This window comes from Lingula anatina, chromosome 3 (assembly GCF_051362555.1).
Source record: "Lingula anatina isolate TDL-2025a chromosome 3, LinAna3.0, whole genome shotgun sequence".
NCBI lineage: Eukaryota > Metazoa > Brachiopoda > Lingulata > Lingulida > Lingulidae > Lingula > Lingula anatina.
The window spans coordinates 2,457,239-2,480,634 of record NC_141769.1 but is presented as its reverse complement, the minus strand read 5'-3'; the positions used below and the strand labels follow the sequence as shown (position 1 = coordinate 2,480,634).

At 35.9% G+C, this 23,396-nt stretch overlaps 1 protein-coding gene across 1 annotated transcript; it reads left to right on the top strand.

Moving 5' to 3' along the window:
* The first annotated feature begins 702 nt into the window (after positions 1–702).
* Positions 703–23,396, top strand: LOC106178847 (WD repeat-containing protein 19). Its single transcript, XM_087007659.1, has 34 exons — positions 703–858; positions 1,569–1,660; positions 1,963–2,028; positions 2,254–2,379; positions 2,756–2,854; positions 3,158–3,371; positions 3,775–3,887; positions 7,512–7,593; positions 7,997–8,088; positions 8,362–8,602; positions 9,027–9,141; positions 10,198–10,313; positions 10,665–10,787; positions 11,778–11,927; positions 12,301–12,381; positions 12,709–12,775; positions 13,418–13,587; positions 14,145–14,280; positions 14,541–14,713; positions 14,977–15,215; positions 15,786–15,861; positions 16,224–16,306; positions 16,740–16,880; positions 17,700–17,789; positions 17,974–18,098; positions 18,353–18,462; positions 18,766–18,912; positions 19,250–19,346; positions 19,700–19,824; positions 20,275–20,356; positions 20,700–20,850; positions 21,482–21,605; positions 21,800–21,876; positions 22,372–23,396. Exons 1-34 carry the CDS (start codon positions 853–855, stop codon positions 22,484–22,486), a joined length of 4,044 nt encoding a protein of 1,347 aa, XP_086863785.1. The 5' UTR covers positions 703–852; the 3' UTR covers positions 22,487–23,396.

The following is a 23,396-nucleotide window of genomic DNA, read 5'->3' as shown; positions in this document are numbered from 1 at the left end:
TGTATGATGTACTATTAACTAATATGCTCTAAAATTTTAGACATTCAAAAGTGTAATTATTGCAGAAAATACTTATCTTTTAACCCTATGTACAGAGCTGTGAGGCTGTGATACTAGTACAATATATTATAATGATATTGTAGTGCAGTAATACAAAGTTGAATTGTAATATATATCTTATTTAACAAAACTGAGTTTGATTTAGTTCCTTTGAAACATACATAATCGACATATTGTACTTAGTTTTGATCCATGAATATTAAGCTCACTTTTCTTTGGAAGATGTCATTTGCAGAACAAGAGCAGGGGCCAATGAAAATTGCTTTGTGTTCCAAGCTCCTCAAAATGGCACATGAAGAACATAACAATAATAATAATAATAATAATGTTTATTGAGCACTAAAATGTGAACATGACTTGACATCTGCTGGCTCACTAATCTACAAAGATCTTATCAAAGTTTCAGCCTTAATTTCTATAAGCAAACATAAGTGAGTGCACTTTTTTCTTTTTATAATATTACCCATCAGCTACGTATTTTTACCTAACTGACTTTTAGTACTTGAACACCCTTCTCCTATAATCTCCCCCCCCTCCCCCCCCAGTTATCCCCTTGCTCCTAATATGTGCAGGTTGTAGTCTCTTCTTCGCTCTACTTTACGTCATTAATAATTTGAATCATAACGAGGCTATTGTTCGGTAAATAGCAATTACTGCAATGGTTTGTGGGAAATATTGGACTGAGTATGCGCGAAAAATTCCTCTTCGTAAATTGTTTTGGTTGCTGGGAGAATAATGCTTTGACATTTTAAGACAAGAACCGAGAGATTTCATTTAGTTAACCATTTGAATATGAAGGTAAGTGAACTGAAGTGCTATTATGCAGAAAGTGTAGCAACGTTAAGGTTTTTATTTATGCATTTGCAGGTCAAGTAATGTGACCGGCCCTTCAAACCCAAAGCCAAATCAAATGGCAAATGCGATAACTTAGGGTTTCCAATCTGATAATTAAAAAGTGAATTAAGTTTTAAGCACTCACTTAAATAAGTCACAAACTAAGGCCTATTTATACAAGTGAACACAAGTGGTGACAGGTCCGCACGGCAGAAAAAAGTTGAAAATAGTCCCCCCCCCCCCCCCCACCCACACACACACACACAGAGGACGTAATTGTAATCTTTATGCAGTATGCTGCAGTTTAACAAGTGCAATGTGCTCCTTTCCAACTTATGATCATAAGTCTTTGTTAATTTTTTTCATTTTATTTTTTATTCATTTTTGTGGCGACTTTGATAAATGTCTCTGCTTTTCATATTACTTTGGGAATTCACTTTTTTGCTGTTTTACTGGAAACTTCAAATCCATTTAAGTTAACAAGAGCTGAAGTCATTTCAGGCAAGTAAAATTGCAAAATTAATTTATTTGAATGAAAGAGACATTTAGATGACTAAACCCACTCCATTAAGTGAATGAAAATAAAAATTGAAAATTAACGACTGACTTGTACAAGTTCAGGAGGCGATCTGCATTTGTTTTGTCCATTTTATATTCTTCAATTTTAATTTCAGCGAGTATTTACCCTGAATGAGAAGACTCATGGACCAGGGGGGATATTTTACCAATGGCAGAGGTCTTTGGGGAATTATTTGGCCACTACAGGGTAATTAAAATAGTTCTAGAGTAAAATATGGCTTGCATGGCAAATCTTGCTTGTTATAATATAATTCTGTATTATATTCTAGAAAGCAATACAGTATAAAAGAAGATTCATTAACTAGATATTCCATCTAGTAAAGCATATTTATTTATTTATTTGTAAAATAGAAAAAAATATTAGGAAGTTATTGAATGAATGGTTCCATACATAATTAAGCCATTTAATTAAGCCACTAAATCTGCCATTTCAGCTTTTGTCTGTATGATTGATTCTTGCTTTTATAAATTGTCAAATGATTATTTCAGATTTGATCACAATGTGAGGATCTTTGACCGTCATGGAGAACTTAGAGAAGAAATAAACCTCCCTGGGTAATTAGTCAATTTAAAAGTAATTTTTAAAGGGAGAGAGAGTTGTTAGAGGGATAATGATGAAAAATAATAGCCACATTTATATTTTATATTTCTAAAAATGTAAGAAAAAAATTTTTTTCACATTAAAAATCTCTGCCTGTATGAAGTTCTAGATGCATTTCTTCATTAAGCTCAGATTCACATAAGATCACTGACATTCTTGCCTTTTCTATTTCATTGAAGTTTGTGTACTGGGTTTGGCTGGGATGTGGATGGTGACGTCCTTGCTATCATTAATGACAAGACGGGTGTTGTGTTCCTGTGGAACGCCAATTCAGCGAGACTGTCACAGCTGGATAGTGGACTCAGGTGGGTTTATAGGCAACCATCTAGTTATATTTATTTCCTCTTCTTCTTCTTCCTCTTCTTCTTATTATTAATATTTAGAGTCTATATTCAAAATATGTTCAATAGACTTTACAGTCTAAAATACAGGAAAAACTGATAATTAAAATATGATACATTATTTTGAAAACTTAAATGTTATTTGATTAATCATTCAAGTTACTGGCTGTTACTGCTTTGCATATAATTTAAAGATAATTAAATTGTGATTTGTTGAAAGTATTGGTGTCCAGAATGTTATTATTAGTTATGTATATGTTTATAGAAAGTGGAATGGCATTTTAATGTTCTTTATAATTGAAATGACTTAAAAGACAGGAAATGTCTTATACTTTTCTAGGGACAGTCTAACCTTCCTGCTGTGGTCAAAGACAGGTCAACAGCTGTCCATAGGAACGGCCAAAGGAAACTTGATGATATACAATCATCAGACATCAAGGTGAGGCATCACAATAAGCTGCAAAATCTCAAGATATACGGTAATCCTTAAACAACAGCATCAAGTACACTGGGACTTTTGTTTTAGTGAAAAATATCATTCATTTGAAAGTTTAATACTGATAGTTAACAGGGATAAGATTTTTCTGACTATAAGCAGATTTACGACTCTTGGGGAGCCAAAAATATCATTGGCCTGGACCCCACGCCATATTTTCTGACCTTTTCACTAAGTGGAAGTCTCATCCCTGAGTTAATCTGACACATCTTGGCAAACGTAGCTGATATCTTTATATGGTTTCAGAAAAATCCCCATCCTGGGCAAGCACACTAAGAAGATCACGTGTGGGGCCTGGAGTAGTCAGAACCTGCTGGCCCTGGGCAGCCAGGACAACACGTTGACCATCAGTAACGCTGAGGGGGACACCATACGCCAGACCAACCTCCGTGCTGAGCCCAGTGACATCCAGTTCTCTGAGATGAAGGGGGATGAAAGGAGTCAGATGGGGGATAACACGGTAGGTTTCTATCACTAATATTTCCGAACTTGTCCCTGGAGAGCAATTGGAGCAATAATGTAAGCTGAAAGTGCTGAAAAGTTTCTTGATCATTACATCCAAAAGTACAAGCAATTTTAAGCAAGGAAAGGGTGACAGGACATTCATATAACTCATTACCTCAACAGTCAGATATGTACCATATACTATGTGCTAAATAGTGAAGCAAAAAATTTACAAAAAAGTGAAAGCCACCCACTGCTCAGAATCATGCATGTTTTATAGTCACTTACGACATCACATGGTGTCAAGAGCCATGATTTAGGCTGTCTGGTATGATTCCCATCATAATAAAAGAGCTTGATGGGAGAAGGAATGGGGTGGGGCTAATTCAGCTTTCATAATTTGGGTTATTATATTACAGGTTAGCATAGTAATTGGCAGGAAGACTTTGTATTTATACAACATCAATGATCCAGAGAATCCCATAGAGCTGGCATTTCAGCAGAGATATGGAAGCATTGTGGCCTATAAATGGTGAGGATGTATAAGAATTGAAAGTGACATATAAGCATATCCCTCTTGAATAAAATTGTTAGAACAGATGTATTGGAATATTATTGTACCACCAGCGTTAGCGCTGGCGGTACACATGGTTTCGGTCCCGTCCGGATCGTTCCGCCGGCTCCGCCGGCTCCGCCGGCTCCGTTGGCTCCGCCGGCTCCGCCGGACGGCTACCGTTACCGCTTCTCCTCCTAGACGGTAAGGGCCCCCGTACCCACCTCATGGATTTAGGTCACCTATAATCTCAACTCGTTCCACGTAAAATTTGGGCTTTGTCGGTATTGGGGTCTGGGTGTGGCACTCATTGCAATGCACCCTTGTCTAAAAATGGCAAAATTAAATGCTAATTATCTACCCTACGGAAGGAGTTATGGGAAAAATTTCTATAGACGGCTTTCCAAAAGTCATATGTGTAGATTTCAAATATACCCTTGGATTTGACCTTTGACCTTTACTTCAAGGTCAAATGGGCCAAAATTTTCAAAAAAATGAAATTTTTTACGAAAAAAATTTTTTTTGCCCTGTTATTCAGACACCACACAGACTTAACCAATAATATTATTGGAAGGTGTTACCCTTCAGGTCATCTTTCATCTCCATGAATTTGGGGTCAATCGGTGCATTTTCACGGGAGTAGCGGCCATAAGATACCGAAACTGAAAACTGTCTCTAATTCGGGAACCGTTAATGCTAGAGACCCATTCTTTTTTGCATTTTGTAGAGCATGTAAAGCCCAACACTGGAGGTGGTCTCGGTTTTTTTGTATTCCATACGGTTTTCGAGTTACGCTGTATCAAAAAGTACATATTGGTGGTAAAAGCAAAATGTGCAGTACGGTAATGGATAATAAATTTTGAACTCTGGAAAAATAAAACATAAGGCTTGGCAAAGCAGACAACTTGTGTTCAAAAATGACATTATTTCATCAAATTTGAACTTCTGAAACTTCAGAGCACCTCCTTTTTCAAGAAATTTGACCAAAATGACATTTTCTTTATTTTAATTAATTTTTTCTGTACGAAATTTAAGGCACATTATGGTAACTCCAAAATTATAACATTTAGTCCCTTATATCTCCAAAACTGGCAGAGATAGGTCCATAGTTACTATTGAAGTTGAATAGGAAGTCATATACTGGCAATCTTACTATGACCTTGAAAGTGACCTTTGACCTACTTTTCACCATGAACTGAACTTTGCAAATTTTTCTTCCCTTTTATCTCCAAAACTGGCAGAGATAGGTCCATAGTTACTATTGAAGTTGAATAGGAAGTCAGATACTGGCAATCTTACTATGACCTTGAAAGTGACCTTTGACCTACTTTTCACCATGAACTGAACTTTGCAAATTTTTCTTCCCTTTTATCTCCAAAACTGGCAGAGATAGGTCCATAGTTACTATTGAACTTGAATAGGAAGTCATATACTGGCAATCTAAATGTGACCTTAAAATTGACCTTTGACCTACTTTACACCATGAACTGAATTTTGCAAATTTTGCTTTCCTTTTATCTCCAAAACTGGCTGAGATAGGTCTGTAGTTACTATTGAACTTGAATAGGAAGTCATATACTGGCAATCTAAATGTGACCTTAAAATTGACCTTTGACCTACTTTACACCATGAACTGAATTTTGCAAATTTTGCTTTCCTTTTATCTCCAAAACTGGCTGAGATAGGTCCGTAGTTACTATTGAACTTGAATAGGAAGTCATATACTGGCAATCTAAATGTGACCTCAAAATTGACCTTTGACCTACTTTTCACCATAAACTGAACTTTGCAAATTTTGCTTCCCTTTTATCTCCAAAACTGGCAGAGATAGGTCCATAGTTACTATTGAACTTGAATAGGAAGTCATATACTGGCAATCTAAATGTGACCTTGAAATTGACCTTTGACCTACTTTTCACCATGAACTGAACTTTGCAAAATTTGCTTCCCTTTTATCTCCAAAACTGGCAGAGATAGGTCCATAGTTACTATTGAACTTGAATAGGAAGTCATATACTGGCAATCTAAATGTGACCTTAAAATTGACCTTTGACCTACTTTACACCATGAACTGAATTTTGCAAATTTTGCTTTCCTTTTATCTCCAAAACTGGCTGAGATAGGTCCGTAGTTACTATTGAACTTGAATAGGAAGTCATATACTGGCAATCTAAATGTGACCTTAAAATTGACCTTTGACCTACTTTACACCATGAACTGAATTTTGCAAATTTTGCTTTCCTTTTATCTCCAAAACTGGCTGAGATAGGTCCATAGTTACTATTGAACTTGAATAGGAAGTCATATACTGGCAATCTAAATGTGACCTCAAAATTGACCTTTGACCTACTTTTCACCATAAACTGAACTTTGCAAATTTTGCTTCCCTTTTATCTCCAAAACTGGCAGAGATAGGTCCATAGTTACTATTGAACTTGAATAGGAAGTCATATACTGGCAATCTAAATGTGACCTTGAAATTGACCTTTGACCTACTTTTCACCATGAACTGAATTTTGCAAATTTTGCTTCCCTTTTATCTCCAAAACTGGCTGAGATAGGTCCATAGTTACTATTGAACTTGAATAGGAAGTCATATACTGGCAATCTAAATGTGACCTTGAAATTGACCTTTGACCTACTTTTCACCATGAACTGAACTTTGCAAATTTTGCTTTCCTTTTATCTCCAAAACTGGCAGAGATAGGTCCATAGTTACTATTGAACTTGAAAAGGAAGTCATATACTGGCAATCTAAATGTGACCTTAAAATTGACCTTTGACCTACTTTACACCATAAACTGAATTTTGCAAATTTTGCTTTCCTTTTATCTCCAAAACTGGCTGAGATAGGTCCGTAGTTACTATTGAACTTGAATAGAAGTCATATACTGGCATTATAAATGTGACATAAAAATTGACCTTTGTCCTACTTTTCACCATAAACTGAACTTTGCAAATTTTGCTTCCCTTTTATCTCCAAAACTGGCAGAGATAGGTCCATAGTTACTATTGAACTTGAATAGAAAGTCATATACTGGCAATCTAAATGTGACCTTGAAATTGACCTTTGACCTACTTTTTATCATGAACTGAACTCTGCTAATTTCTTTCTCTTTTAACTTCAAACTTGACAGAGATAGGTCCATAGTTACTCTTGAACTTGAATAGGAAGTCATATACTGGCAATTTACTGTGACCTTGAAATTGACCCTTGACCTACCTTACGAAGAACTTAAATTTGATTGTACCATATATATTTTTTGCAATAGTTTAAAAATTCTTGTTGATTGCATATTTACAGCTTGTCAAGCACAAAACTGGTGGCTGTGTCCCTTATTTTGTGTATGTGGGGTTCTATACGAATGCGCTTGCTCCAGCTGGTGGTACAATATTCGGAGGCGGTATCGCCTCTCTGATCCTCTAGTTCAAGGTTGTATTGCATCACTATTGATATTTAATATGTTGAAATGCTTTTGTTGCATTAAAAATGGAAGTCCTGACATCACATAGTGTTGCCCTTTATCAAACTTTTTTATTAGGATTCATGGTATTCAGTTGACCTATCTGATGTGTTTTAAGATGACTTCAAAACTCTTTCAGGTATGGTGATGGCTACATCATGATTGGTTTCTCACAGGGTTTCTTTGTAGTTATCTCCACACATATGAAGGAGATTGGACAGGTAGGTAGAGCTTATTTCAGTTAACACTTTGTTACGCAGAGACAGAATTTTGGTAAATATCATTTTTCACATCCTATGCTAGCAGGTGGTAATGCAGTTTTCTTGTTCATTGGTATTTTTTTAACTGTATACTTAGAACAATCACTGGGTTTAATGTTTGACTGAATTTATACTGTCCCCATGGTCATAAATAATGAATCTGTTAGCTGTATTTAGTCTAAATATTTTGATGATAACTTTATATGTAATTTTGCCATAAAAACATGTTGAAGTTAATAATTACACTGCAGTAATCACATTGAATTCTTTTCTTTGACAACAAATTTGAAGAACTTTTTAAAATATTCATTTATTAAACGTGAACTAAACTATTGTAAAATTCATTAATTAATATTTCTACCAGGAGCTGTTCCAGGCTCGTAACCACAAAGACAACCTAACCTCCATAGCCATCACACTGTCCCTGAACAAAGCTGCTTCTTGTGGAGACAACATGTGAGTAGATGAGGATGTTGATTTTTTTCCTCTTGGCAAAAATGTTCAATAATGTCTTATCTTGTTTATTTGGAGTGTCTCTCTTATTAGTTTTAAATATTTTGTACCTGATTCTCAAAGCAGATTACAAGTATTTTTTAATCTTTTAACAATTGAACTCAAAGCTCCATCAGTTGAATCCAAGAACATATATTTTCTGCTTCTTTTCTACAAAAAGATAAAATTCGTATAATTGCCATTATATATAATACATGCCCATGTGTGTATCTTCAGTGTGAAGATCCATGAACTATCGGACCTGAAGGAAACCTATGCTATTCTGAACCTGGACGATGAGCGTCAACTGGGCCAAATTAACTGGACAGATGATGGTCAGCTCCTGGCCGTGTCCACCAAGGCGGGCAGTCTCCATGTTTACCTGACCAAGCTGCCCATGGTGTTTGATACATATAACACCAGGCTGGCTTACCTGACTTCTCTGCTGGAGGTGACAGTACAGGATAATGTGTCCGGGGTGAGTAATATTTTACAGATTTGTATAGATAAGCACTTATACGTGTGGGTGTGTGAATGTGTAACTTAATCAGATGAATCTCTCGCCGAAGTTACTGACCATTTTTGAAAATGTGCCTGATATTAGTTGATGTTATGCATAAGTTGAAAGTTTGTTGGGTCGCGATTTAAACAAGCCATTTTCGTTGTGTTGAAAAATGAGAGATATTGTGTTTAATGTTGTTTATGCTGACTTTAAGGCATATCTAGATTCTGAAGTGATGCAGTGAGTTTGATTTTATTTTTTTGATGTAAGTTGAATTCTTGAGCATGTGCATATTTTATTGTGGAGTCAGCAAGTAGCTTTTTGTTCCATTTTCTTTCATGGATTACTGAGTTAAAATTTTTATTTGGAAACTTATTGCTATACCTTCTCTGTCCTCCAGGATGCCCCTATAGTGCTGGCAGCTGATGTGGAGCCAGCCTTCATTGGCCTAGGACCCTATCACCTGGCTGTGGGCATGAATAACAGGGCATGGTTTTATGCCTTGGATTGCGAAGGTAATAACAGGGCATGGTTTTATGCCTTGGATTGTGAAGGTAATAACAGGGCATGGTTTTATGTCTTGGATTGTGAAGGTAATAACAGGGCATGGTTTTATGTCTTGGATTGTGAAGGTAATAACAGGGCATGGTTTTATGCCTTGGATTGTGAAGGTAATAACAAGGCATGGTTTTATGCCTTGGATTGTGAAGGTAATAACAGGGCATGGTTTTATGCCGTGGATTGTGAAGGTAATAACAGGGCATGGTTTTATGCCGTGGATTGTGAAGGTAATAACAGGGCATGGTTTTATGCCGTGGATTGTGAAGGTAATAACAGGGCATGGTTTTATGCCGTGGATTGTGAAGGTAATAACAGGGCATGGTTTTATGCCTTGGATTGTGAAGGTAATAACAGGGCATGGTTTTATGCTTTGGATTGTGAAGGTAATAACAGGGCATGGTTTTATGCCTTGGATTGTGAAGGTAATAACAGGGCATGGTTTTATGCCTTGGATTGTGAAGGTAATAACAGGGCATGGTTTTATGTCTTGGATTGTGAAGGTAATAACAGGGCATGGTTTTATGTCTTGGATTGTGAAGGTAATACCAGGGCATGGTTTTATGCCTTGGATTGTGAAGGTAATAACAGGGCATGGTTTTATGCCTTGGATTGTGAAGGTAATAACAGGGCATGGTTTTATGTCTTGGATTGTGAAGGTAATAACAGGGCATGGTTTTATGTCTTGGATTGTGAAGGTAATAACAGGGCATGGTTTTATGTCTTGGATTGTGAAGGTAATAACAGGGCATGGTTTTATGCCTTGGATTGTGAAGGTATTAACAGGGCATGGTTTTATGTCTTGGATTGTGAAGGTAAAAACATTCAACAGCAATAATAATGATAATTTAGATAGACTAAGATACTACTTGATAACCTGGACATGTTGAACAAATTGAATATTTTGTTGTTATTCACAAATTACTAGGACATACATTTATTCTTGTTTTAGACATTTTAATATTATTTTATTTATTTATAAAGTATGTCTTTATATGTTTGTCTTCTACCAGTTGGGGCTCCCCCTGAGAAGTTAAAGGACAGAGAATACCTGGGCACTGTGCAGTCTCTGAAGATGAATGCAGACTATGCTGCTGTCAGGTTTGAGGGAAAAGTGCAGTTACACATGGTAAGAAATTATCTTTTATGGAGACAGAGACTAAGTTGTAAAATTAGGGGCATTTATTCTGCAAATTTATGCCTTGTTGATGAATAAGCCAGTATGATTTTTTGTAACCAATTTGAAATGTTATAATACGAGCTCATTGACACACACACACACACACACACACACACACACACACACACACACACACACACACACACACACACACACACACACACACACACACACACTGTATTTAAACTACAACTTCTGCTGTGAATACAAAACAAAAATAAAACTTGAATGAGTAGAGACATTATTTGAGCTGCCCTTGCTTTGATTGTGTTAGTTGAGATTCCTGTGATTGTGTTCCAGATTGAGGGTGACCAGGGTGCATCTGATGACAGGGAGACCCGCCTCTTCCCAGACAAGGACCAGGCTGACACCAAGATCACCTGTCACTGCCTCACCCCAGAATTCCTCATATTTGGGACAGATGTAAGTAGGCCCTTAAAATTTTTAATTTGATTAACAAAAAGAAAGTTGTAATTTTAGATGAAAAGAATACCAGTAGTTCATCTGATGAATTTCGAGTTCAAAAACCATATGGGGTATTTACAAAGAATTTTTAATTGGGATGTAACATGCTTTCCATGCCACATATTTAAGTCTTTTCCTACTCCTCCTCAGAAAAATAAGGGAGAGGTAATTATTTTTATATTAATTTTTGTGTAAAGTATAATCTGGAAAAGGTTTATTGCTTTTCTGTCTTGTTCTTTTCTGTTAATTTTCATAATTTTCTTGGCATCTTTTGTCACATCAAGTAGTCTTCAGATAAAATCACACGGTCACAGTGGCTTTTTATCAATCCTATTTTTAAATGTATGTTAAAGATGGGGCTAGTCACTATTACATGCAGTGCAGAGACATGTTTTTTCTTTATCAGGCACTTGTATTAACTCTTCTTTTTACATAAGTGGTCAATTTACAATGGTCAGTTTGCTTGAGTATGTGTATCACTTTGTCACAAGTCATATTGACATCTGCTTTTGTACAGCAAGTGGTCGTTTTGTTGTCAAGATGTAGATTTAGTTATTTTATGATTCAGTTGCTAAGATATCAATTTTAAATAAGTACTCGGTGGGCTCCACTAATTCTTCAAAGAATAACATAGAAAATAGAAAAGACTTGAATGCTTTCATTTGACTGTCTCTCAAAGTTAAGAAACCAGGAGAGTAACAGCCCTTTTAGCCAGTTAGAGCCAGATTTTAACTGCCTCTTAGGCAAATCACTTGCAAGTGTTTTCTCCACTTACTATATTTAAAATGAACTTTGGGAGATAATGTTGTGCCAAATTTAAAAGTACCAATTGTTAAACAGAGTATAAAAATAATGTGTCGATATTTATAATCACAATCTGTAGGGTAAAGCTCAAATACGGTATTAAATGTCCATAAAATACCAGCTTAGAGTCTTCTGTTATTTCAGTCAGGGGGCCTCCACTACTTCTTCATTGAGGACTGGCAGTATGTGAATGAGTACAGACACATGGTGGGAATCAGGAAGATATTTGTGGATCCCACTGGAACTAGAATCATCTTCATTGATGATAAGAGTGATGGCTTTGTTTACAACCCTGTAAGTTGTATCCGGAAATTGATGATAATGTCCCACTGAACTGTGAAAGTTGCATGGTGGGGAGCAGTTTATCTTATCTGTTTACTAGCTAATGGCCCCTATCTATGTGATTATATGTCTACAAGGTTTTATGAAAAACAAGAAGAGATGATGCAGTTTTGATGTCCAGCATGTTGGCTTCCTACAAGTTTTGCTTAAAATAAAAGAATGAATTATTGAGATTGAAATGAAAAGAGGTGGCAACTTAGTCTAGAAAAAACAAATGCAATAGTTTGTCCGGAATGGCACTTCAGTTTACAGTATAGAAAGTGTTTATTGAACTGTTTACTTGATCTTAGGATTAATTTTTCATACAATGGTTTTGTTATTCTAGGTAAATGACCAGGTGGTAGAAATACCAGATTTCTCACCAACAACCAAAGGCATCCTGTGGGAAAATTGGTTAAGTGACAAGGTATTTTAGATATATTAACTGCAGATATTTAATCATTTTTATTTTATCATTTAAAGTGCATAGATTTATGATGTATTGAAATGTCCAATGAAATCAAAAATTTCACTGTAATATAATATCTTCTTATCATATTTTTGAAATTCTCAGCACATTGTTCATTTTTAAAATGATCATTATAAATTCATCGCAGGAAGAGGAGGGATCCATTTTATAGTGTCCTGATGCCATATGTAACAGCTTTCCATAAAATATTTTACAACTTTAAAAAACATTTCCTTTCACAAAGTGTGCTTGATGATCTGTGCAAATCTTTTATTTTTGTTGTAGGGAATTTTTGTGGCCTTTGATGAGGAGAAATTGTACACAAATGTTTACTGCAGAGAAACAGTCAATGGTAAGGTGGATGATGCATTTTATTTTGCACAAATGTAAAATGTATATGAAGTTTAAATTTTTTGCTCTTTATATTATTTCAAAAAGTCAAAGTCACTTTTTTATAGGTTATTTTGAGTTTTTTTTTTTTTATTTTTTTCATATGACACTGTGATGAAAACATTGGGTATTTTTTACCAAACTAAATATGTGGTACCTGTGACTATATATAGTGTGTATGTAAGGTTTCAACAGGCTGGTCTTTAACACCAATTTTTATTTGAAACTAACAGAAAATAATATTTTTATAATGTTCATTGCAACTAAAAAGTTGGATTGTACAATTATATAAACTTTAAATTCACTAACTAAAATGAGATAAATATATAGTGAGTTGTGCTATTGTAGAGTCGGTGTGTGAGTTGGTGGGGGTCACTAAGCTGCCCTAATATGATATTATATCCTATTACAGAGTCAGTGTGTGAGTTGGTGGGGGTCACTAAGCTGCCCTAATATGATATTATATCCTATTACAGAGTCAGTGTGTGAGTTGGTGGGGGTCACTTAGCTGCCCTAATGTGATATTATATCCTATTACAGAGTCAGTATGTGAGTTGGTAGGGGTCACTAAGCTGCCCTAATGTGATATTATATCCTATTGCAGAGTCAGTATGTGAGTTGGTAGGGGTCACTAAGCTGCCCTATGGCCAGGTGCCTATGTTGTTATACAATGGAGAGGTCACCCTGCAGACACAGAGTGGGAAGACCTCTAACTTGGTCCTAGACACTCACAGCTTTGATGGCAGAAACCTACAGGAGATGCCTCCTGCTGATGTAAGTGAAATTATTACTTGCATTCCCACTAGTATTAATAACATTATCTGTATCTGCATATGATATTTTTCTACCACAGGCTTTTACTTACTTGAAATGTTTTAATGCACAGAAGACTTTAATCAGTGAAATGAAAGTTATTTTTGTATAAAATATAAGATCTTATTACAGTTTACTAAATTGATGAAATTGTGGCAACACATTGCCTGTATGAATATGTACTAACTAATTTTGTCGAAAGGAGAGGAAAGATATTCTTCAATCATACATATTAAAAATAAATAATGATAACAAAAATGTGATGTAATGCCATTAGATATAGAATCAAGTCACAAACAGTGATGGTGACTTATTCATCTTGCCCTCAGTCAAACTAGTCTGAATGAAATTCTAAACGTATTCACATAACTGTTGGTAAAAGAGTGGCGTAACACTGCAGCATCTTCTGTGGTAACTTACTGGTGTCCTTTGGTGTGTGTGTGTGCACTTACACAAAGGTTATAGTATTCACTAGTATGTGAACCTGGCACTGCTATCATTTCCTGTGTGTGTTCTAGGTGAAGACAGCTCTAGACCAGTGTATAAAACTGAGGAGATACAAGGACGCCTGGGCCCTCAGTGCTCACCTGGACTCCAGAGAGTCTTGGCTGGACCTGGGCAGAGCTGCCCTCTATAATCTGGAGATAGACTTTGGTAAAAAAAAACATTAAAATGATGTTGCTGAATTTTAGACAGTTATCTAAACCAAAGGGTATTTGTTCACACTAACAGTTGTTTAAGAAATGATGCTACCAATATTAAACTATTTCAACCATTATTTTCACTGAAACCAGCAAAGTTCTTTCTTTCATTTCTAGCCGTGTGCATACAAATAGGAGCTAAAGAAATTGCCTTGCCACCTTGGTAGAACAAAACATGTCTATGACATTCTGATTAAATCTTGTCCCTTGCAGCCATGCGTGTGTACAGACAGATAGGAGATGTGGGGATGGTGATGTCACTGCAGGCTATCAAGGACTCTGAGGACAGAAATCTGCTGGCTGGCTACATAGCTATGTTTACTGAGGACTTTAACAGGGCTCAGGATCTGTTTCTGGCCTCCAGTAATCCTCAAGCTGCTCTAGAGGTAACTAATGATTATTATTTATTTTATTATCATCATTATTTTTAAAAATTATTATTATCATTATTATTTTAAGTGATATGTTGAAACAGATTTATGAATTAATCACTAAATTTTAGATCTGGGTGTTCACTTAACATCACACTCTTTGGTATATTTTATTCAATTTATTTGTCAAACCTGGGAAGTGAAAATCTTCAACTTAACATTGCTGCAGTATTTTTTTCTTCAATTCACCTTAATGAATAAATCTCCTCAATTTCCAGATGCGGCGGGACCTGCTGCACTGGGACTCTGCACTGCAGTTGGCCAAGGCGCTGGCCCCCGACCAGATCCCGTTCATCTCCAAGGAGTATGCCCAGCAGCTGGAGTTCACTGGGGATTACACCAACTCCTTGATGCACTATGAGAAGGGGATCACCAAGGAGGAGGCGTACAGGGAACATGACGAGAACTGTGCTGCCGGGGTGGCTAGGATGTCCATCAGACTTGGGGATATCAGGAGGTATGTCTATATTGTCATATTTTCCTATACTTTTCCAGGGGTGTAGGTATGGCTGTACAGATGCACTAGGTCTATATTGTCATATTCTCCTATACTTTTCCAGGGGTGTAGGTATGGCTGTACAGATGCACTAGGTCTATATTGTCATATTTTCCTATACTTTTCCAGGGGTGTAGGTATGGCTGTACATATGCACTATGTCTGTATTGTCATTTTCTCCTATATATATTTCCAGGGGTGTAGGTATGGCTGTACATATGCACTATGTCTGTATTGTCATGTTCTCCTATATATATTTCCAGAGGTGTAGGTATGGCTGTACATATGCACTGTCTGTATTGTCATGTTCTCCTATATATATATTTCCAGGGGTGTAGGTATGGCTGTACATATGCACTATGTCTGTATTGTCATGTTCTCCTATATATATTTCCAGGGGTGTAGGTATGGCTGTACATATGCACTATGTCTGTATTGTCATGTTCTCCTATATATATATTTCCAGGGGTGTAGGTATGGCTGTACATATGCACTATGTCTGTATTATCATATTCTCCTATATATTTCCAGGGGTGTAGGTATGGCTGTACAGATGCCAGGAAGAGCACTGAAGAAGGATTGTGCACAGATATTGGAAAACATGAAGGTATGGGAATTAGCCCAATATTTTACTTTTTTAATCACTATGTATTCTATGAGAATTCAGCATTTAAATAGTTAACATATTATATTAAACCAGTTGCTCAGTTGTTACAGTGGCATGACTTGCAAATTACAAGTTCATACATATGGTGGAAAAGGGATAATATGGCTTGGTAATTTAAAGAAAATTTAAAATTTATTATGTTTACGAGTACGTTAAAACTTCTTGTCCTTGTCAAACCACAGGTAGTTGCAATACGTTTTTCAAAGCAGCATTTTTTTGATATATAAAAAATATCAATTTTCATTTTTGTTCATTTTTATTATTTTGTTTATTTATATATTTATTTAAAATTATCATTATAGCAATGGTCTGAGGCTGCTATGCTGTATGAGAAAGGTGGTTACTATGACAAGGCTGCGGCTGTCTACATTAGGTCCAAAAACTGGTAAGATGTTTATTATTATCATAATACCTATAGAATTACTGTCACGAAAAAGAAAGTAAATACTATATGAAGTATGACTAACCATATTGTGGTTCTCTTTCTTCTTCTTCTTCAATTTTTTTATTATCATTATTACTAATAAATCCTGATAATAACTTACTGTCAGTGTAAACTAGCAGGTTATATCGGACATGTGATGAGGTAAAGGGAAGCATGTGATTCATGTCAGTTTATAATAATTACTGTTGTAAATATAATATTTACTTTAATTCTTTTCTCTTTTACATATTATACTTAATGGTTGCAAGTTGAATAAACTAGTATCTAACACTGGCTGATATAGGAAAGTAACTGTGTTATACTTAATGGTCTGAAGTACAATAAACAAGTAGCAAAACTGGCAGATAAATGTGTGGAACTGTGTTCTCCCCAGGGCCAAGGTTGGTGAGCTGCTCCCCCAGGTGACCTCCCCTAAGATCCATGCCCAGTATGCCAAGGCTAAGGAGGCAGATGGCCGCTACAAGGAGGCAGCACAGGCGTATGAGAATGCCAAGGACTGGGACAGTGTCATCAGGTAGATAGCAAACTAAATTATTGCTGTTACACGTACTTGATGATACTCTGGATTGAATAACTTCAAGGATGTCAAGGTTAAGATATAAAGGATGTGCAGCCTAGAACTGTTTCAGTCAAGTTTACAACTCAAGTGATAATGAATTATTGATTGCGGATGTGTATATAGGATGTTATCCCAGAACTGGCTCTATCGCCTTTACTTGTTCAACTAAAAATTAATTATCTGTCTTATTGGTGTAGTCCCTTAGAATGCTCCGTGACTGAGCAGGTCCCAAAATATCAGGTGTGAATTGCAATGTCCATGACACTTGTTCCAGGATAAGAGGTTTTAGTATTAAACACCTTAACCCTGAGTAATAAAAACTAAGGTGTACTCCACTGTTCTGAAGCAATTGTTTTGTAATTATCACCTGAGTTGTTAGTGTGAGATAACCTGAGATGCACACTACTTGTACTTTTTGTCATCTTACAACATTACAATAAAGACCAGTTATTGATTAATATATTGCACATCAAGTTGAAAGCAATACATGGGTTGTCTTATATTTTCTCTGCCAGTTTTCAGTGTTTATTGCTACCATGCTACCTGTTAATATCAGTCCTTAGTGTCAACTTTTGTCCCCACACCAAATGCAAGTCAAGTTAAAGCTGAGAAGAAAAATGTGTAACTATTTTGTATAAGAATTTGTCCAGCTAGTGGACCTTATTTCTTCTTAGAATTTTATACTCAAAGGACCTGCGGGCTAAGAAATATTTTGACACAGACTGTAATAATAGAGATATGTAATTCTACTCTGTGTGATGTTATTATTTTTAGGATCAACTTGGATCACCTCCAGAACCCAGAAGATGCAGTGAGGATAGTAAGGGAAACACAGTCAGTGGAGGGAGCCAAGATGGTGGCTAAGTAAGTCACTGGGATACCACTAGCTACAGCATCCTAACAATATGTTTGCTTTGACATATGAGGTTTTTACTTATTGTAATCATTGATTATTAGAATATCTTATTTCATTGTAATTTTTAAATGTTATTTTGAAATATAGCACTTGTGTTACATTTATTACACAGCAGGTTCTTGTTCTATCCAGGTTTTTCTTGAAGCTGAATGATTATGCGTCTGCCATCCAGTTCCTAGTGATGTCCAAGTGCAATGATGAGGCCTTCCAGCTGGCACAGCAACATGATCAGATGGAAGTGTATGCAGAGATTATAGGTATTCAAGGTTTCCTTTTCTGTTGGATGATATTTACACCTTAAAAGAGATGTGGTGAAATGGAAGAGTAAGGATGCAATTGCTGGTTGTAGGTGTACTTAGTTTAAGGTAGCTTAAGTTTATGAATTATTTCATATTCCATTTATTTATTTATTTTTGAACGGGTTGTTTAAGTAAAAAATGTTTAAAAAATGAACAGAAGGTTTAAGAAACCTAAATATGTGACAAAGTAATTTAGAATATGTATATTCCAGGCTCTGATGCCACTGCAGAGGACTACCAGAGTATTGCCCTGTACTTTGAGAATGAAAAGAACCACTTCCTGGCTGGGAAGTTTTTCTTCTTGTGTGCCCAATATGGAAGGGTAAGAATTTGGTAGACACTGTTCCTGCTCAAATACATGCTTGCTTTTTGTCTCTCACACACATGCACGCACACACGCACGCACTAAGGTCATAAATACACACAACTCATTTTTATTTCTTGTGCGAAATCAATGTATCTTTTAAGTAGAAAGGAAAGATTACTTTTAAGTAGGTCAAAAAAAAAATGGGATTAAATTTCTTAGTTTTTTAACGCAATGCATGTACTTAGTTGTTCTGCAGGACACCACTTAAGTGTAATAATAATGTTTATAAATGATTTCCTTATCTTCTTTGTCTTCTAGGCTCTCAAACATTTCCTGCGCTGTTCTAACAGTGATGATAGTAAGGCAATAGGGATGGCCATAGAGACAGTGGGGCAGGCCAATGATGACGCTCTCACCCATCAGCTGTTTGATTATCTACTGGGAGAAACAGATGGTGTGCCCAAGGTAAATGACTGTCTATCTAGATTGGTTTTTTCACTAAATGTCCTTAATGTTCTTGGGTGTTTCTTCAAAATTACTACATAAAAGCAACTTAAAGGTGAGGCAGACTTTCATTGACTGTCTTACAATTCATATTACATTACTTTAAACTAAGATATAATGTTTTTTGACATGACTTCACTGTCTTCTTATGATAATTATGATATTTTGCAAGACACGATTTCTTTTCTGAAGAAGTCTAACAGCATGATTGAAAACATTATTTCAACACAGAGAGTATTTAATATTATTAATATCAATGCCAGTTATATCTCATGCATTCCTATTTGTCCCATTCCAGGCCAGCAAGTACCTGTTCCGCCTGTATATGGCACTGAAACAGTTCAGGGAGGCTGCCAGAACAGCCATTATCATAGCCAGGGAGGAGCAGAATGCTGGTAAGAACCCATGCATGCATCAGCTGTCAGTGGCATTACAAATATGGTTCATTGTACTTTCCTGTTTCTAATTCTATTTCCTTTTTTTTCCTGGCCAGTCACACCCTAGCATTTGGTTATTTAGGTCACTTTCTAATCTCAAGAGATATGACTTAGACTGAATCAAGTTTTCACATTGCCTGCAGATATGAGCTTAATAAGCAGAAAGAGATGTTGTCAAGTGGTGTCATGATATAGTACTGGGAATGGCAAAGATGTAACAGCACTACATTTTGCCTGTTTTCTTTAACTGGACTTTATTTATTTATTTATTTATTTATTTATTTATTTATTTATTTATTTATTTTTGTCAGGAAACTACCGAGATGCCCATGATGTTCTGTTCAGCATGTACCAGGAACTGAAGCAGCAGAAAATCAAGATCCCATCAGAAATGGCTCATAACTTAATGATTCTTCACAGTTATATACTGGCAAAGGTAAGAACTTGACCTCAACATACCTGAATGAACAGTGACAGGGCACATAGTTTACACTGGATAGGTTTCCTGGGCAGTAAATTATCTACATTTAATTTTTGCTCTAATAATGTATTTGCTGAAATTATTTGTACTTGCTGAAATTTTTTATATTTTATTTTGAATAATTAATAAACAGAAGCATAATATATCAGCTCTGGGAAGCTTGTTAACATATTGAAGACTGAATTGATTGAAATTATGAACGTTATGAAAAATATTATTGCAGAGTTAGATGTAGGTGTGAATGTGTTGCCACTTGACCAGCCTAGAATGATGTCTGTAGAGTTTGTGTGGTCATGTAATGAGTGATTCCTGTGTCATCTTAGGCTACACTTTATATAATATATAATGTATATATGTCTTAACTAAGGGACCTTTTATTAAACATGTTACTGTGTCTGGCCTCAGGTTCATGTTAAGAGAGGGGACCATCTCAAAGGGGCCAGGATGTTGATACGTGTGGCCAATAACATCAGCAAATTTCCCTCTCGTAAGTAGAAGTCTTAACTTTAATATTAATTATGGCCGATTTCAGTTGACAGTATTTCTTCAGTTAATTGGAGTAATTGAAATGAATTAGTTTGTGGCAAAATTTGACCTTGAATGCATCTTTAAATTGCTTAAAAATTTGACTGATGACAACTTGGGGTTTCTTATTCCCATTTAAAAGTAGCAGTTTGGTTTAAGTAATAACATATATTTTTAGATAAAAGTCATTTAATAATTGTTAATATTGGTTAAGATTGTATCATTGACCAGTGTAGAATTCAAAGATATGAATATCTGAAAGTTCAAGTTCTCAGTTGTAAATGAATTGAGTTCTGTATTTTCAGATATTGTCCAGATTCTCACGTCCACTGTGATAGAGTGCCACAAGGCAGGACTGAAGAATTCCTGCTTCAGCTATGCAGCCATGCTGATGAGACCAGAGTACAGAAACCAGATAGATGTGAAATACAAGAAGAAAATAGAACAGATAGTGAGGTAAGTGGTGCACAAGATTCAAGAGATAGTGTTTTAAGGAGCTGAGTGAAAAACAGGAAACGGGAAGTCAAAATTGAAAGTGTCTTCGAAAGTGTGAAAAACAGAAAGTGAAAATTGATGTCTCAGAGTGTGAAAAACGGGAAACAGGAAAATTGATGCCTCGGAAAGTGTGAATTTCTCTCAGTCCTAATGCAGGTGGTATCATTTTGTGGATTTGAGTTAAAATAAACACTGAGCAGGATGTTTTGTCAAATGCAAGAAGAAAAGTGGAATGAATCTTATATATAATATCAGAGGTTCAAAGTATGAAAAAAGTACATGCATTCAAAGACACATATAACTTTTTTATTAATCTTGTAATAAATATATTTCCTTGAGTGATCTCAAATGTTTATTTATTTATTTATTTATTTATTTATTTATTTATTCAACCCTGTCAGATGACCGGACTGTTTCACATGGGTTTAAAAAAAAAAAAATTAAGCACCTTGCTGCACCCTGTATAATTTAGGAAGGGCTTTGTGAAACCATCATCTTATGGCATGTAAGCTGCTTTGTTATGATATATGATATCCTAAATTTGTGTTTTATATAGGCAGCTAAAAGAAACTGATCACATTATGTTTTACAGAAAACCTGATAAAACAGAGGAAGACGAGCCCACGACCCCCTGTCCCCAGTGTGGGTACGCCCAGGCAGAGACAGAGCTGGTCTGCCCCAACTGCAAGAATAACATTCCATACTGTATCATTACTGTGAGTTGACTTACCTTTTCATTCAGTCAGTTTTTTTTTTTCAACTTGATAGAACCTACCTTCAAAATCATCAGATAAAATGGAAAAACTTCTGGCAAAGCAACAATAGTTGGGATGGTTCTATATCTAGATGATAATAAGATAAAAGTTGTACATTCAAAGCTAAATGGCCTAATTATCGTGAATATTTGCAGGGACGCCACATGACGAAGGACAATGTGACAGCATGCCCCAGGTGTGATTTCCCTGCTCTCAAGGATGAGTTTCTTAGGTATGTTCACTGTCTGTCTAAGTGTCTGTCTGTCTTTCCTTTTGTCTGTGTACCTTCTGGCATGTGTGCCTACAATTCAGTGGTTATTACGTTTATATGCCCTGTTAGCCAGAATCTGGTTGAAAATGACTATATCAAACTGGTCGTTTTAATAATTCCATGTAATTTTCATTATTTGTCTTCAGAAAAAGTTAGTCATATTGCTGAAGATGCCACATCAGCGTTTTTTGGAGTGAAAGTGCTATTTTTTAATTTGTTGATTTTCTCTACCACATAGGCTGTTTTGAAAAGAAATACATCAAATATGAGCCGTGCATTAGTAGTACAGGACAACCCCTTTCACCAGTTCACTTTCTGAATTCCATTGTTTGGACAGATCACCAATAATCCTGTTTACTGGCCACGTTGAGGGGAGTGCTTATTACTTGGCTCTTAAATAATAGCTGAACTATGAATTTGTCTATCTACCAAATAATTTCCACATGTTTATTTTAGTGTACTGGAGACAGAAGAGAACTGCCCCATGTGTTCAGAGATGGTGAAGAGCGAGGAACTGAAAGATGTCATGGACCTGAACAAATACATGAATCCTGACGAGGGAGAAGACTGATGGCGCCAAAAGAGCACTTCTTTTTGAACACAATATCAGAGATTTGAAAAAAAAAGGTTGCAAAGTCATGAGACAAAAGGAGTGGATCATAGATTATGGTAGAAGAAAGGATACCATATGTCTCTTCTCTCCTATTAAAATTAACTTTTTACATAACCCTGTTTTGCATCAGGTATTATTGTATTTAGAAGGCTAGGCGTTGAAAGCTTTTTAGCAGGTGACCAGCGGGTGAAAAGCTTTATATGATATCATAAAGTTGTGAATTTTGCTGTGAGGAGGATATTCTGAGAAACGAGCTACATGTTTTTTTTTATTTGCAAAGATGTTCGATGCATTATCAAATAAAGAAATCCGTCCATTTCAATTAATACTAATGTTGTTTTTAATTTGAAACTATGTACATTATATGTATTGGAAGTCTCTAGTTGGATATTTTTTGTGAATGTTAAGACGTGATTGTGCACCATCTTTACTGTAAAAAGACCGAGAGTTATGGCAGAAGCATGTGTGGTGATTGTTGAAAGCTTTCTGCTTTGATATAGCCTCTTCATCTGACCAAGGCAAAGATCTATTTCACCAGACGTAAAGGTGAACGACCGTCTACCTGTAATCCGCAATCAGTAGGCAAAGGAGAAATATGTGGTAATGAAACCTGTGTGGTGCGATAAAACTAATGAACTACGTGTATATACACTAATTAAACCAACGTGGAATTATCACGAACATCTTACCACAGGAATCGAATGCCTCTAGAAACAACCTACTTGTCCACAAGTAAAAGAACTGAAAGATTGAAACAAGCATGCTAAAATTCAGACATATCATTTTTCCTGTATAAGTTGTTTTTATGGATTGCATTTTGTTCATATCTGTGTGTACAGGATGTAAAATAAAGATTTTTTATATCAAA

Excerpts from the sequence above, each read along its gene's own strand:
- LOC106178847 (XM_087007659.1), top strand. Across the intron at positions 12,382-12,708 it reads AAAATTGGTTAAGTGACAAG|GGAATTTTTGTGGCCTTTGA; the intron begins GTATTTTAGATA and ends TTTTTGTTGTAG. Across the intron at positions 14,714-14,976 it reads ATCCTCAAGCTGCTCTAGAG|ATGCGGCGGGACCTGCTGCA; the intron begins GTAACTAATGAT and ends CTCAATTTCCAG.